Raw genomic sequence first — 12,774 nt, forward strand, 5'->3', positions numbered from 1 at the left:
ATGGAAAGAGAAATATCATGATAGGCTGCCTTCTGCCTGCACCTTACTGGGGATTGAGCCTGCAACTGGGGCATGTGCCCTGACCAGGAATTGAACCAGAGCCTCTTAGTTCCTGGGTTGATGCTCAATCACTGAGCCACACCGGCTGGGTCTGATTAATTTTTTATAGCAGTTTTAAAATGTACAATTCAATGTTTTTTAGTATATTGACAGTTTTGCAACCATAACTGCAATCAGGTTTGTTTATTTATTTATTTATTTATTTATTTATTTATTTATTTAATTTCTTTATTGATTAAGGTATCACATATTTGTCCTCATCCCCCCATTTCCATCCCACACCCCTCCCCACACATGCCTCCACACCCCTGTTGTCCTTAACCATTGGTCAGGCTCATAGCAATCAGGTTTTTTAAAAATGTATTTTTATTGATTTCAAAGAGGAAGGGAAAGGGAGAGAGAGAGAGAGAGAGAGAGAGAGAGAGAGAGAGAGAGAGAGAAACATCAATGATGGGAGAGAATCATTGATCGGCTGCCTCCTGCACACTCCTCACTGGAGATCAAGCCTGCAACCCAGGCATGTGCCCTGACTGGGAATCAAACCGTGACCTCCTGATTCACATGTTGATGCTCAACCACTGAACCACACCACCCGGGCACTACAATCAGTTTTAGAATATTTTTATTACCCCAAAAAGAAACTCCATACCCATTAGTAGTCACTCCGCATTCCCTCCTCCTTGCCACTGCAACCATAAATCTACATCTGTGTTTGTGGGTTTTTCTACTCTGGACATTTCATATAAATGGATTATATAATGTATGGCCCTTTGTGACTAGTATCCTTCACTTAGCATGATGTTTTCAAGGTTTATTTATGTTGTAGTGTGTTGTCAATACTTCATTCCTTGTTATGACCAAACTAGAGGCCTGGTGCACAAAATTCATGCACGGGTGTGTGTGTGTGTGTGTCCGTGTCCCTCAGCCCGGTCTGCGCCCTCTCCCAATCCAGGACCCCTTGGGTAGGGTCCCTAGGACTGGCTGGCGATCAGGGCCTATCGGGGGGCTTTCCTTCCCCCAGCTGCCCGCAGCTGGCCCCACCCCCGCAGCTGCTACTGCTTGCCATCTGTGGGGCACTGCCCCCGCCCCTTCCCCACCACCAGTCGCCTACCTCTGCGGGCGACAGGCGTGGGGTGTGATCACTTGTAAGAATACCATATATTTGCCCTAACTGGCTTGGCTCAATGGATAGAGCGTTGGCCTGCGGACCGAAGGGTCCCAGGTTCGATTCTGGTCAAGGGCATGTACCTTGGTTGCGGGCACATCCCTAGTGGGGGGTGTGCAGGAGGCAGCTGATCAATGTTTCTCTCTCATTGATGCTTCTAACTCTCTATCCCTCTCCCTTCCTCTCTGTAAAAAAATCAATAAAATATATATATAAAACCATATATTATATTGTATTTTTTAAAGTATTGCTTTATTTGTTTGCAAGACTGATTTTTTTCCTCCTCTTATTGGAAGGTCCTATCCAAAATGCACTGCTGTCTGCACAAGGATATAATTCTCAGCTTCCAGGATCCTACTCTCATCTAATACCAGCAAAGACTTTGAATCCAGTCTCTGGACAGTCAAACTATGGTGGTTCTCAGACTGTTTCTCCATTAAGTAATTACCAGGGACCTGGGCAGACTCTTCATAGACCACCTGTGGCTTCTAATCCAGTGACACCTTCACTCCATAGTGGTCCTGTTCCCAGAATGCCACAACATGCTTCTCAGAACCCAGCTGCTACACCAATGCCTTCTGGTAGCTTTCATCCTGGAGCCAACGTACCGCCACCTCTGAATTGGCAGTATAACTATCCATCCACAGGATCACAGACAAACCATTATCCTCGTGTATCAACTGGACCAACTATGTCTGGGAATACAAATTTGACAAGTCATCAATATGTTTCTTCTGGAGATCCTTCACATCAAAACAACTTCATAAAATCAGGTAGAGTTCTTTAAAATATAGAAATGGGAAACTTTTGCTTAATTAGACATTTGAATTAATGTTTTAAGTCTTAAAAACATTGTAAGACTATTGATTTTTTAAATCACTTTTAATGTTTAAATGAACTACTTCTCTAACCATTAAGTTAACTTAAAATTGTTGATTGTTCCTGCTTTGCATCTTATCCTCTGTGTTTTCTTGAGTCACTCATGATATTTCAGGGATTCTGGAATGCATGCAGAACCACTTCCTTAAGGATTGACCATTACTTTTATTAAATTGGTTCTGTTTTGTATTCTATGGAAGATCAATCCCTGTGGTTTCTCTTTGGTCTTTTTATTTTATTTTCTTACTAAAGGCCCAGTGCATGAAATTTGTTCACGGGGGCGGTGTCCCTCAGGCCGGCCTGCACCCTCTCCAATCTGGGACCCCTCGAAGGATATCCTACTGCCGGTTTACAGGGATCGGGCCTAAACCGGCAGTCGGACATCCCTCTCGCAATCCGAGACTGCTGACTCCTAACTGCTCACCTGCCTGCCTGCCTGCCTGATTGCCCCTAACCACCCTGCCTGCCGGCCTGCTCACCTCCAACTGCCCCCCGCCGCCACCCTGCTTGCCCCCAAATGCCCCCCCACAAGCCTGATCAACCCCAACTGCCCCCCATGCCAGTGTGCTCGCTCCCAACTGCCCCCCATGCCGGCCTGCTCGCTCCCAACTGCCTCCCCTGCCGGCCTGCTCACCCCCAACTTCCCCCCTGCTGGGCTGCTCACTCCAAACTTCCCCCCCACTGTCCTGATCACCTCCAACTAACCCCCACTGATGGCCTGCTTGCCCCCAACTGGCCCCCCTGCTGGTCTGCTTACCCCCAACGGCCCCGCCCCCCATCAGCCTGATCACCCACAACTGCCGTCCCATCCTGGCCTGATCACCCACAACTGCCCTCCCCTCTTGGCCTTTAACTGATTCTACTTTGGCCCCGCCACCATGGCTTTGTCCAGAAGAACGTCCGGAAGGTCTCCTGGAAGGTCTCCCAGTCTAATTAGCATATTGCCCTTTTATTAGTATAGATAGAGGCCTGGTGCACAGGTGGGGGCCAGCTGGTTTGCCCTGAAGGGTGTCCTGAATCAGGGTGGGAGTTCCCTTGGGGCATGGGGCAGCCTGGGCGAGGGCCTGTGGTGGTGTGCAGGCCGGCCATGCCCCCATGGGGTGAGGGTCCCTGCTGGGGGGGCATGGCCAGCCTGGGTGAGGGGCTGAGGGCTGTTTTCAAGCTGACCACACCCCCTTCAGGGTGGGGGGTCCTGCTGGGGTGATTACTGTAGCTTTGTAGTGTGATCTTTGGATTTGGGAAGTCTGACCCTACCAACTTTGTTTTTCGTTTTCAAGGTTGTTTTGGCTGTACATCACTTTGGGGAGAAATCTATATATTCTTGGACTGACTTTTATCTTTTTATTTTTAACCTCAATGTTTGATCATATCTGGTTCATTTAACTATTAAAATTTGTCTTATACACCTATAAACATTAGTAGTGTTACTTTGAAAAGCATTTAAAACCCTGTATCGGGATCTGCAGGTTGAATCTGCTCAGCAGACATCCTCAAGGAAATGAACTGTGAAAGCATCCAAGTGAAATAGTAATCAATAGTTACCTTTTTATACTCATGTGTATTACAGCATATACTATATACACTTCATTGTAGTTTAACTGCTGAAATTACTTATTTTTCTTACCTCCTTGATCAGCCATTGACCCTAATGAATGCATTTGGCCTTGTAAAGAGTAGGGCTATTTCTAGAAACTTAATTTCTTTGTCAAAATCTTTTGACCCACAATTGTTAGAACCAAAATTCTCCTGGTTATTTTTATTTTTTAATTTTTATTGTATTATTATTTTTTAATATATTTTATTGATTTTTATTTTATTTTTTTTTACAGAGAGGAAGGGAGAGAGATAGGGAGTTAGAAACATCGATGAGAGAGAAACATCCATCAGCTGCCTCCTGCACACCCCCTACTGGGGATGTGCCCGAAACCAAGGTACATGCCCTTGACTGTAATCGAACCTGGGACCTTTCAGTCCGCAGGCCAACGCTCTTATCTACTGAGCCAAACCGGTTTCGGCTATTTTTTAATTTTTAAAAAATTATATTTATTGATTCTAGATAGACAGGAAACTCATATATGCATTCATTGGTTGACTCTTGTGCGTGTCCTAACTGGGGATTGAACCACAACCTTGGCGTATTGCTCTAACCAACTGAGTCACTCAGCCAGGGATCTCCTGGTTACTTTTTTTTTCCTCCTGGTTACTTTTATTCTTATTCTTATTGACACCATGAGTGAGCATCAGTCAGTTGAAATTAATGAATATTCACTTCATAATTAATAATTATACATAACAATTATTTAATATTTATTATTTTCCAGCACTTTGCCAGACGTTTATATGTGTTATCTTAATTTTCATAACAGTCTCTTTTACAAGAAAGAAATCTGAGGCTTGAATCATTTTCCCAAAGCCACAAGAAAATAATTTGGGGACAGGTACTATATAAAAAGTGTTTTTAAGTATAGGTGTAGCTTCTTCTTGCTTAAAAACACATGATCAATAATCTGAAATAGCCCTGGCCGGTTTGGCTCAGTGGATAGAGCGTTGGCCTGCGGAGTGAAAGGTCCCAGGTTCGATTCTGGTCAAGGGCATGTACCTTGGTTGCGGGCACATCCCCAGTAGGGGGTGTGCAGGAGGCAGCTGATCGATGTTTCTCTCTCATCGATGTTTCTAACTCTCTCTCCCTCTCCCTTCTTCTCTGTGAAAAATCAATAAAATATATTTAAAATAAATAAATAAATAATAATCTGAAATATTTTTGGCGCTAACAGAAACCTTCAGGTAGAGCACCTTGACTGCAGTACAAATTTGGTGAAAGAGGCATAAGCAAGTGTCTTTACTTATGAAGGTTTCCACGTAAAAGTAGGAGAAAGATAAACTAATAAAATGAACCTAAAATAAATGTATGACTACCCTTCTTTTTTCTTATGAGAAAAAAATTCTTTATATTTGACCTCTGTTTTTTTTCAACCCATCATTAATAATAGGTGCCTGGTTGTTCAATTTCAAAACTATATATAAATTATACTCAGTTTCTAGTCCATATATTAAAATTCTTTTTCCCCCCTAATAGTCCATCTGTTAGCATCCTTGCATTGGTTTTAGGGATCTTAGGAGACAGGTTCTAAAACTCTAGTTATTACTGTTATAAATAAGAATTATGCAGCTTGAAAAAATAATGACTATCCTATAAAATGTAGCACATTTTTTATTCAAAAATATTCTTTTTAAAGCTGTGAAAATCTCTATAAGTTCACTTGAATGCTGTTAAACATTAGGTTGTTACATTTTTGTGAACAGATGTGTCATACGTTCTTGTTCACGCTGAGTTGGTACTGTACCTTGCCCTTTTGTTCCTTTGACTTGTCTGTATTGCCAAAGATATGAAAGATATGTGTGGGTGCTTCTTTGATAAGGGTGTTACATGGTAGTAATCTTTGTCTTCACTTTTGTCAACAGGGCACTGATTAGTCTTATGGGAGCCATAAAGTTTAGTAATACAATAATTTTTCAATTTGGCCATGGAAAATTGAACACTGTTGAAGAAGCATATTGAAAATTTTTGTTATTTGCCTATCTTTCTTTATTCCTTTAGTTGTACAAAATTACAGGGTTAACTGTAGAATATATTATAAAGTAAAACTTATTACCTATTTCACTTATAAATTCAGAGGCTAAAAAAAAGCCTTGGGCTGGAAAATTAAATCACATACTTATCAGTATTATTTTATCTACTTTGCAGACTTTGTTCCTTCTCTTTGGCAAATGAGAAGGTGGAAGTAATACTGTTGACTTGAGTGAATAGGTGGTTGTGGGTTTTGGAACTTTTGATATCACATAGAAGAATTTCCTCAAGAATAACTGATAATGTTTTTTACACTAGCCAGAACTTAATTGTCCTAATGGAAAATTGGTGTAGTTGAGGCAGTAAGAATACTGGTAGATACAAGGACAAATATCATGTAATTCTTAGTTTGATGAGTATTTTTACACCTCTTGGATAGTGACCTATAAGGCATATGCATAAACTTTGGATCATTTCATTTCCTGTTTCTTAAGCTTCGGGAGTGTTTTTAATATAGTATTTAAATCATTATTGAAAGTAAACTACTTTTTTTAAAAATGTATTTTTATTGATTTCAGAGAGGGAGAGAGACATAGGAACATCAATGATGGGAGAGAATCATTGATTAGTTGCCTCCTGAACACCCCCCACTGGGAATCCAGCCCGAAACCCAGGCATGTGCCCTGGTGGGGAATCAAACCATGACCTCCTGGTTCATAGGTCAATGCTCAACCACTGAGCTATGCCAGCTGGACGAAAGTAAACTACTTTTGATTATTATTACGTTATTGAACAAAGTACAAAGTTACAATCTCATTTTTAATAGGTTATACACCACCAATAAAAATGAAGCAGAATGAAATAAAACTTAGAGAATTTAGAGTATCACAATACTAACAAATTACAAAGTAATTACAAAGCTAACTCTAAACCTAATCAGTGTTAATTGAATGGACTATATTAATAGGTCATTAATAAAATTTTATCGTGTTAATTTCTACTGGAATATTTGACATGGCCTGTTGAAACTCTGTGACCAGTCAATGAAAAATTAATCAATAGAGAGGGCATTGTATCTATCTTATAAGTTATTTGATGTTGAGTTTATACTTATACTGCTTTAATAATTTACTGATAAGCACTATAGGAGATACTTGGCAAGATGTAAAGTATGCATATAAATTAAGTCATAAACCTGGGAAGTTAACATATTTCTGGTAATTTGTTGGTGGTTGTAATTAAAATTTCAAAGTTACTCAGATTTAGTGAAAGGCTATTTGGCCTTGTCTTAAATTCTTAAGTAATGTGAAAAACCAATGTTTTCATAGGTTCTGCACCCCCTCTGAATCCACCTCTGCCTACCGCTTTCCAACCAGGAGTTCCTCTTGGGCCTCCTCCAACTGGAGGACCACCTCCAGTAAGGGCGCTAAGTCCTCAGAAATCATCACATAGGGATGTGCCCCAGCCCTCATTTAATTCACCTATCAACCAAGAAGGTAAGCATGGCAAAACCAAGTCAAGTCCTAAAGGTTTGACTTAGGGTAGAAGAATGAATATTATCTGAAATCTGTGTATCCATATCATATTTTTTCCAGAAAATCTAGTTGTTTTGATTAGGATTGGCTTTCAGAAATTTAGAGTTTAAAGAGGTTCCTCAGAATTCCATGGTCCTATGTATGCTGGGCTGTGAACTAGCATTCAGAAACCACTGCTGTTAACTTTTTTTATTGCTGTGGTTATAAAGTTAGGTGCCTTTCGGGAGAGGGAGGTGAGAGGAGAGTTCCTGCTTTTCTGTTAGAACTATTTTCATATACTGGCTTTTTTCCATGGAAGTGGTATTTTGATCGTCACCATTACTGTAAATACCCTAATTAATAAAGAGGGAATATGCTAATTGACCCTCACACCATTGCAAAGATGGTGGCGCTCACAGCAAATAAGGAGGGAATATGCTAATTGACTGCCATGCCCTCAAAGATGGTGGTGCCCAGTTTTCTCAGCCACGTGCCTGCCTCTGGAGTCCCCAGTCCCCTCAGCCCCCCAGCTGCCCAGGGCCGGCTCGAGGTTCAGGTAACCAGGGCCGGCCGAGGCTTGCACTGCCGGCAGTGGCAGCAGCAGAGGTGTAATGGGGCGTCGCCTTCCCCTGATCACCGGGTTGCCTCCCACCCCTGAGGGCTCCCGGACTGTGAGAGGGGGCAGGCCGGGCTGAGGGACCCCCTCTCCAGTGCATGAATTTTCATGCATCGGGACTCTAGTTAGCAAATATTTATGAATCTAAATACAAAGTTAAATATACAAGCATTTTGAAGTTTTATATAAATAAAATGTCTTAAAGCATTGTCTTCAGATATAATTTTTAAATGTTTATTAATTTAAATAACATTTTGTAAAGTAAAAAATTTGATTTTAGCAGTAATTTAACCATTGCAGCAAGATGTGGAAATAGGAAAACAGAAAAGGAGGGGAAAAACCATTACCTATATCCTACTACTAAATACAATAAATATAATTTTTCTTGTAGCAGTTCCTTTTTTTTAGAATTATTAGTGTGTGGAGGAAGGGAGATTTGTGAGTAGTTTGAAAAGAATGGTATTAACAATGAATAACAAAATGATAGAGCAATGTCCCACAGGTTGCCACATTATTTAAAATTTTAACCAATTAAAAATATACACACCATTTTTGTTTGTTTCTGCAAAGTGTTTGTTTGTTTTAATTCTCACCCAGGGATATGTTTTTATTGATTTTTAGAGAGAGAGAAAAGGAGAGAGAGAGAAACATCTATATGAGAGAGAAATATCAATCAGTTGCTCTCTGCAGACAATTTTTTGTTGTTGTTGTTAATCCTCACCAGAGGATATGTTTCCATTGATTTTTAGAGAGAGTAGAAGGGAAGGGGAGAGACAGAGAGAGAAACATTGATGTGAGAGAGATACATCGATTGGTTGCCTCCAGCACATTCCCATGATGGAGCTAGAGATCAAACCTGAACGGAGGAGGTACGTGCCCTTTTTTGGAATCGAACCTATGACCTTTCAGTCCATGGGCTGACGCTCTAACCATCGAACAAAACCAGCTAGGGCTGCAAATAGTTTTAAAAAGTTTTTCTGTATCAACTCATGACTAAAATCATGGTGGTCTTGAGAACTGCATAGAAGTTGTCAACTGTATTGAAACCTTTAAATGTATCTGTTTGGTGTCAAAATAAATATTAACATTAGCACCTTTGTACTTAGGTGCTAGAGGTTGATGCTAGTCACTAATTTTAGTTTCTTCTGTACCTGAAATAGCATACATACCTAGAAGTAAATTTTTACTCTTCATAAGCAGATGCCTCTGGTATTTAACTTTAACTCTTCAAATTGGGGGGGAAACAAGATTTAAAATAAATTTTAGTGGTGGTTCTCTAGACTGAGGCAGTTGTTCTAATTAATTTATATTACCTTCAGATTAATTCTAAATTCTACCTTTTTCATATTTTGAAAAAAGTTATTTTTATTCTCATAATTTTATTTTATTTTTAAATAGTATTGATTTTGGTGATTTTTCTTTCAGTGTGTATTGCTCTTAAGAGATTTTTAATGCTACTCTTGCAAATGCTGAAATCTTTCAGATAGTATATAATTTTGTACACTCCACAAAGGACCATCCTTTTTAGAAGTTTATAAAATTATTTGCTACTTTGGTATATTTTGTACATTTAAAAACTGGCATTGTTTAAAACTTTTATTTCAACATTTGATATTTTTCTTGGGCTGTGGTTTAAACTATATTTGTCATTTGAAAAGTTATCTTAAATTAGCTCCAGTCTTATTGAAATTGTAACAATTGTTCTAATGTAAATATTAATAAACTTTTCTTAGGTATAACATCAAGTACCAATAATGGATCTATGGTGGTTCACAATAGTTATGATGAAATTGAAGGCGGTGGCTTCTTGGGTGAGATGCTATGAAAGTTTTCTTGTTGTTGATTTTAGGAAACAAGAAATCTTTATAATCATGTCCCACAACAATGATTATTGTTAGCATTTTTTATCTCCATGCATATAGATTCCTTTTGTTAATTTTTTCCCCCTCAGGGTTGGGATTGTGGGCTTTATTATTATGATGCTATGCCTATAGAGTATTTTTTACCAATTAGATCTATTTAAATTTTTTAACCAATTGAACATTTAGTATGTTTTCATTAAAGTTATTTTAAATTAGAATTTTCATCTGAATACAAAGTTTCATACATATAAAAGTAAATTAACTATACAAAACTTATTTTTGTGTTTATAGTTGTAGTCTACATTAAGTAGTTTTTTTAAAATATATTTTTATTGATTTCAGAGAGGAAGGGAGAGGGAAAGAGAGATAGAAACATCAATGATGAGAGGGAATCATTGATCGGCTGCCTCCCGCACGCCCCCCTCACTGGGGACCAAGCCTGCAACCCAGGCATGTGCCCTTGGCTGGAATCGAACCTGGGACCCTTCAGTCCATTGGCTGATGCTCTCTATCCACTGAGCCAAACCAGCTAGGGCTACATTAAGTAGATTTTAATCATTGCTATTACTTTGTTGCTAGTATTTGTCTTATTTTAAAAAAGTGATAAATGAAAGTATTAACTTATCGAAAGGATTTTGGAATTATAACTCCTATGATTTATAACTCCTATGTGTTGATTTAAAGTATTCTGGAGTGTAAAATAGAACTTAAAAGTTACCTTGTTTCTAGCAACACCACAGCTTACTACTAAGAATCCTACAGTGAGCCGAAGTGTTGGATATTCATATCCCTCTTTACCACCTGGTTATCAGAACACACAACCACCTAGTACAACCGGAATGCCACCCTCTTCCTTGAGCTACCCAAGTGGGCCACAGGCCTTTACCCAGGTAAACTTTTTGTTTCTGGTTGTTGTTGTTTTTTTACTGATTTTCACCTTTTTGTTTAAACTGTAAATACATGGAAAAATTTCAGGACATGTATAATGAACATTTTTAACCCATTAGAATAACAATGGATATTTCATAAGACCTGTTACATATCTCCAGAACCAAAAAATTGATCAGAAAGTCTAGATTACGGTTTTATTTAAAGAGAAATTAAATAACTAAGTCCTTACACACTTCTGTTTTCAACTGAAGACATTATAAAGATTACTTACCTTCAAATTATGCATCTTTAGAATTCCTTAGGTGCTAATCATTTAACTGCAAGCATGAGTGGATTAAGTCTACATCCAGACGGGCTAAGAGTTATTAACCTTCTTCATGAGAGAAACATGCTTCCGTCAACACCTTTGCAGCCTCCGGTTCCAAATTTGCATGAAGATATCCAGAGACTCAACTGTAACCCAGAGTAAGGCTCAGTGTTTCTTATATTTTACTCATTCTAAAAATTTTCCAGATTTCTTTGGAGTCATATATTATGAACAAGTTATGCAGATATATTAATTTATGAAAGTAGTTCTGCGGGTAGAAAACAACTCTTTTAGTTGCTTACTTAATTGATATTTGAAATGTTCTAAGCTTAGAAATAGGATTGCAACTTCTGAGATGATTGCTGCCTTTATCAGCTATAATGGTAGTGTGATATTCATTATCATTATGGTAGCTACATTATTTCTTCAGTCCAAAGTACGGAGATTTAATTCTATATAATCCTTTATTTGCTCTGATTTCAAATTGTTTTTTATAAAAAACATAATTATAACGCTCTTTCCTTAAAATTGACCATATAGGCTTAAATATATAAAGTGAAGATGTTGTGATAAATTGAATTTTGTTATAAATAGTATTTTAGAACCTTCAGCAAATTTGGATCATCACCGGTTTGGCTCAGTGGATAGAGCATTGGCGTGAGGACCAAAGGGTCCTGGGTTCGATTCCAGTCAAGGGCACGTACCTTGGTTGCAGGCTCCTCCCCGGCCCAGGCCCTGGTCAAAGCGTGTGCAGGAAACAACTAATTGATGTGTTTATCTCACATTGATGTTTCGCTCTGTCTTTTCTTCTCTCTTCCTCGGGTGAGGATTAACATTAACACACACACACACACACACACACACACACACACACACAGATCATTTGATAGTCTAGATTTACACACAAGCAGAGAAGAGACTTTTCTTTGATTATATGCTACAGATTGTAACCATCTACCCTCTCTTTCTGAATAGGATTTAAGTATTTAAATGGGATAGAATTTGAGAGAGCCTGTTGAAATATTTTATGTATTCGTAATCTGATCCAGTGTTAAAATTGCACCCTTTTTTTTTTTTTTTTTTGGTTATTAATCCTCACCTGAGGATATTTTTTCTTTTGACTTTTAGAGGGAGTGGAAGGGAGGGAGGAAGGGGAGAGAGAAAGAGACACATTGATTAGTTACCTCCCAAATGCACCCTGACAAGGGCTGGGGATCAACCCCACAACCAAGATACGAGGTACATTCCCTTGACTGGGAACCAAACCCTTAGCCCTTCGGTCTGAGCCCACCCTCTAGCCACTGAACTAAACCAGCCAGGGCAAAATGTGTACCTTTTAAATCTTTTTGTTGTTGTTGTTGTTCAAAAATAATCATAGCAACAACTGATACATTATTTTTACTTTAATATAGGTTATTTCGATGTACACTGACTAGCATTCCTCAGACTCAGGCCTTACTGAATAAAGCCAAACTTCCGTTAGGACTGCTGCTTCATCCTTTCAAAGACCTAATGGTAAGTTATAAATTATTTACCTATTAAAATACTTTACCCAGTCTCCCAGTTCTGCCATTCTTGGAATAAAATTTGTTCTTTAGGAAGTTGTTTTTAAAAAAAGAAGAAAAGGGGCCCAAATCCTTCTGATCGACCCTACCCCACTCCCTCAAAAAAGCCTTTTCACTTTTGTCCTGAGGCTCTGGGACCTTGACATATGGCCACATACTGTTGAGAGGATCAGTGCATAAGTGAATTGATTTTCCCAAGAAAAACCTCCAATTGATTATAGGATTTTATTGCCTTTACTGATATTTTTATATTAAGACTTTACAACTTTTTTTTTAATGTAGGATAAACTTTAAATAGGAACATAATTGCAAAGTTTAATTGAATATTTAAATATGACAGTTCTTTC

At 38.7% G+C, this 12,774-nt stretch overlaps 1 protein-coding gene across 2 annotated transcripts in view; it reads left to right on the plus strand.

Moving 5' to 3' along the window:
• Positions 1-12,774, plus strand: part of SEC24A (SEC24 homolog A, COPII coat complex component) — a 65,601-nt gene that overhangs the window by 11,955 nt on the left and 40,872 nt on the right. For both annotated transcript variants that reach the window (XM_079772654.1, XM_079772655.1), the window contains exons 2-7: positions 1,522-1,998; positions 7,001-7,168; positions 9,536-9,613; positions 10,394-10,554; positions 10,848-11,020; positions 12,275-12,377. In XM_079772654.1, coding sequence (XP_079628780.1) covers positions 1,522-1,998; positions 7,001-7,168; positions 9,536-9,613; positions 10,394-10,554; positions 10,848-11,020; positions 12,275-12,377 — 1,160 coding nt within the window. The remainder of the gene's footprint in view (positions 1-1,521; positions 1,999-7,000; positions 7,169-9,535; positions 9,614-10,393; positions 10,555-10,847; positions 11,021-12,274; positions 12,378-12,774) is intronic.

This window comes from Cnephaeus nilssonii (assembly GCF_951640355.1).
Source record: "Cnephaeus nilssonii genome assembly, chromosome: 5".
In the NCBI taxonomy this organism is placed as follows: Eukaryota; Metazoa; Chordata; class Mammalia; order Chiroptera; family Vespertilionidae; genus Cnephaeus; species Cnephaeus nilssonii.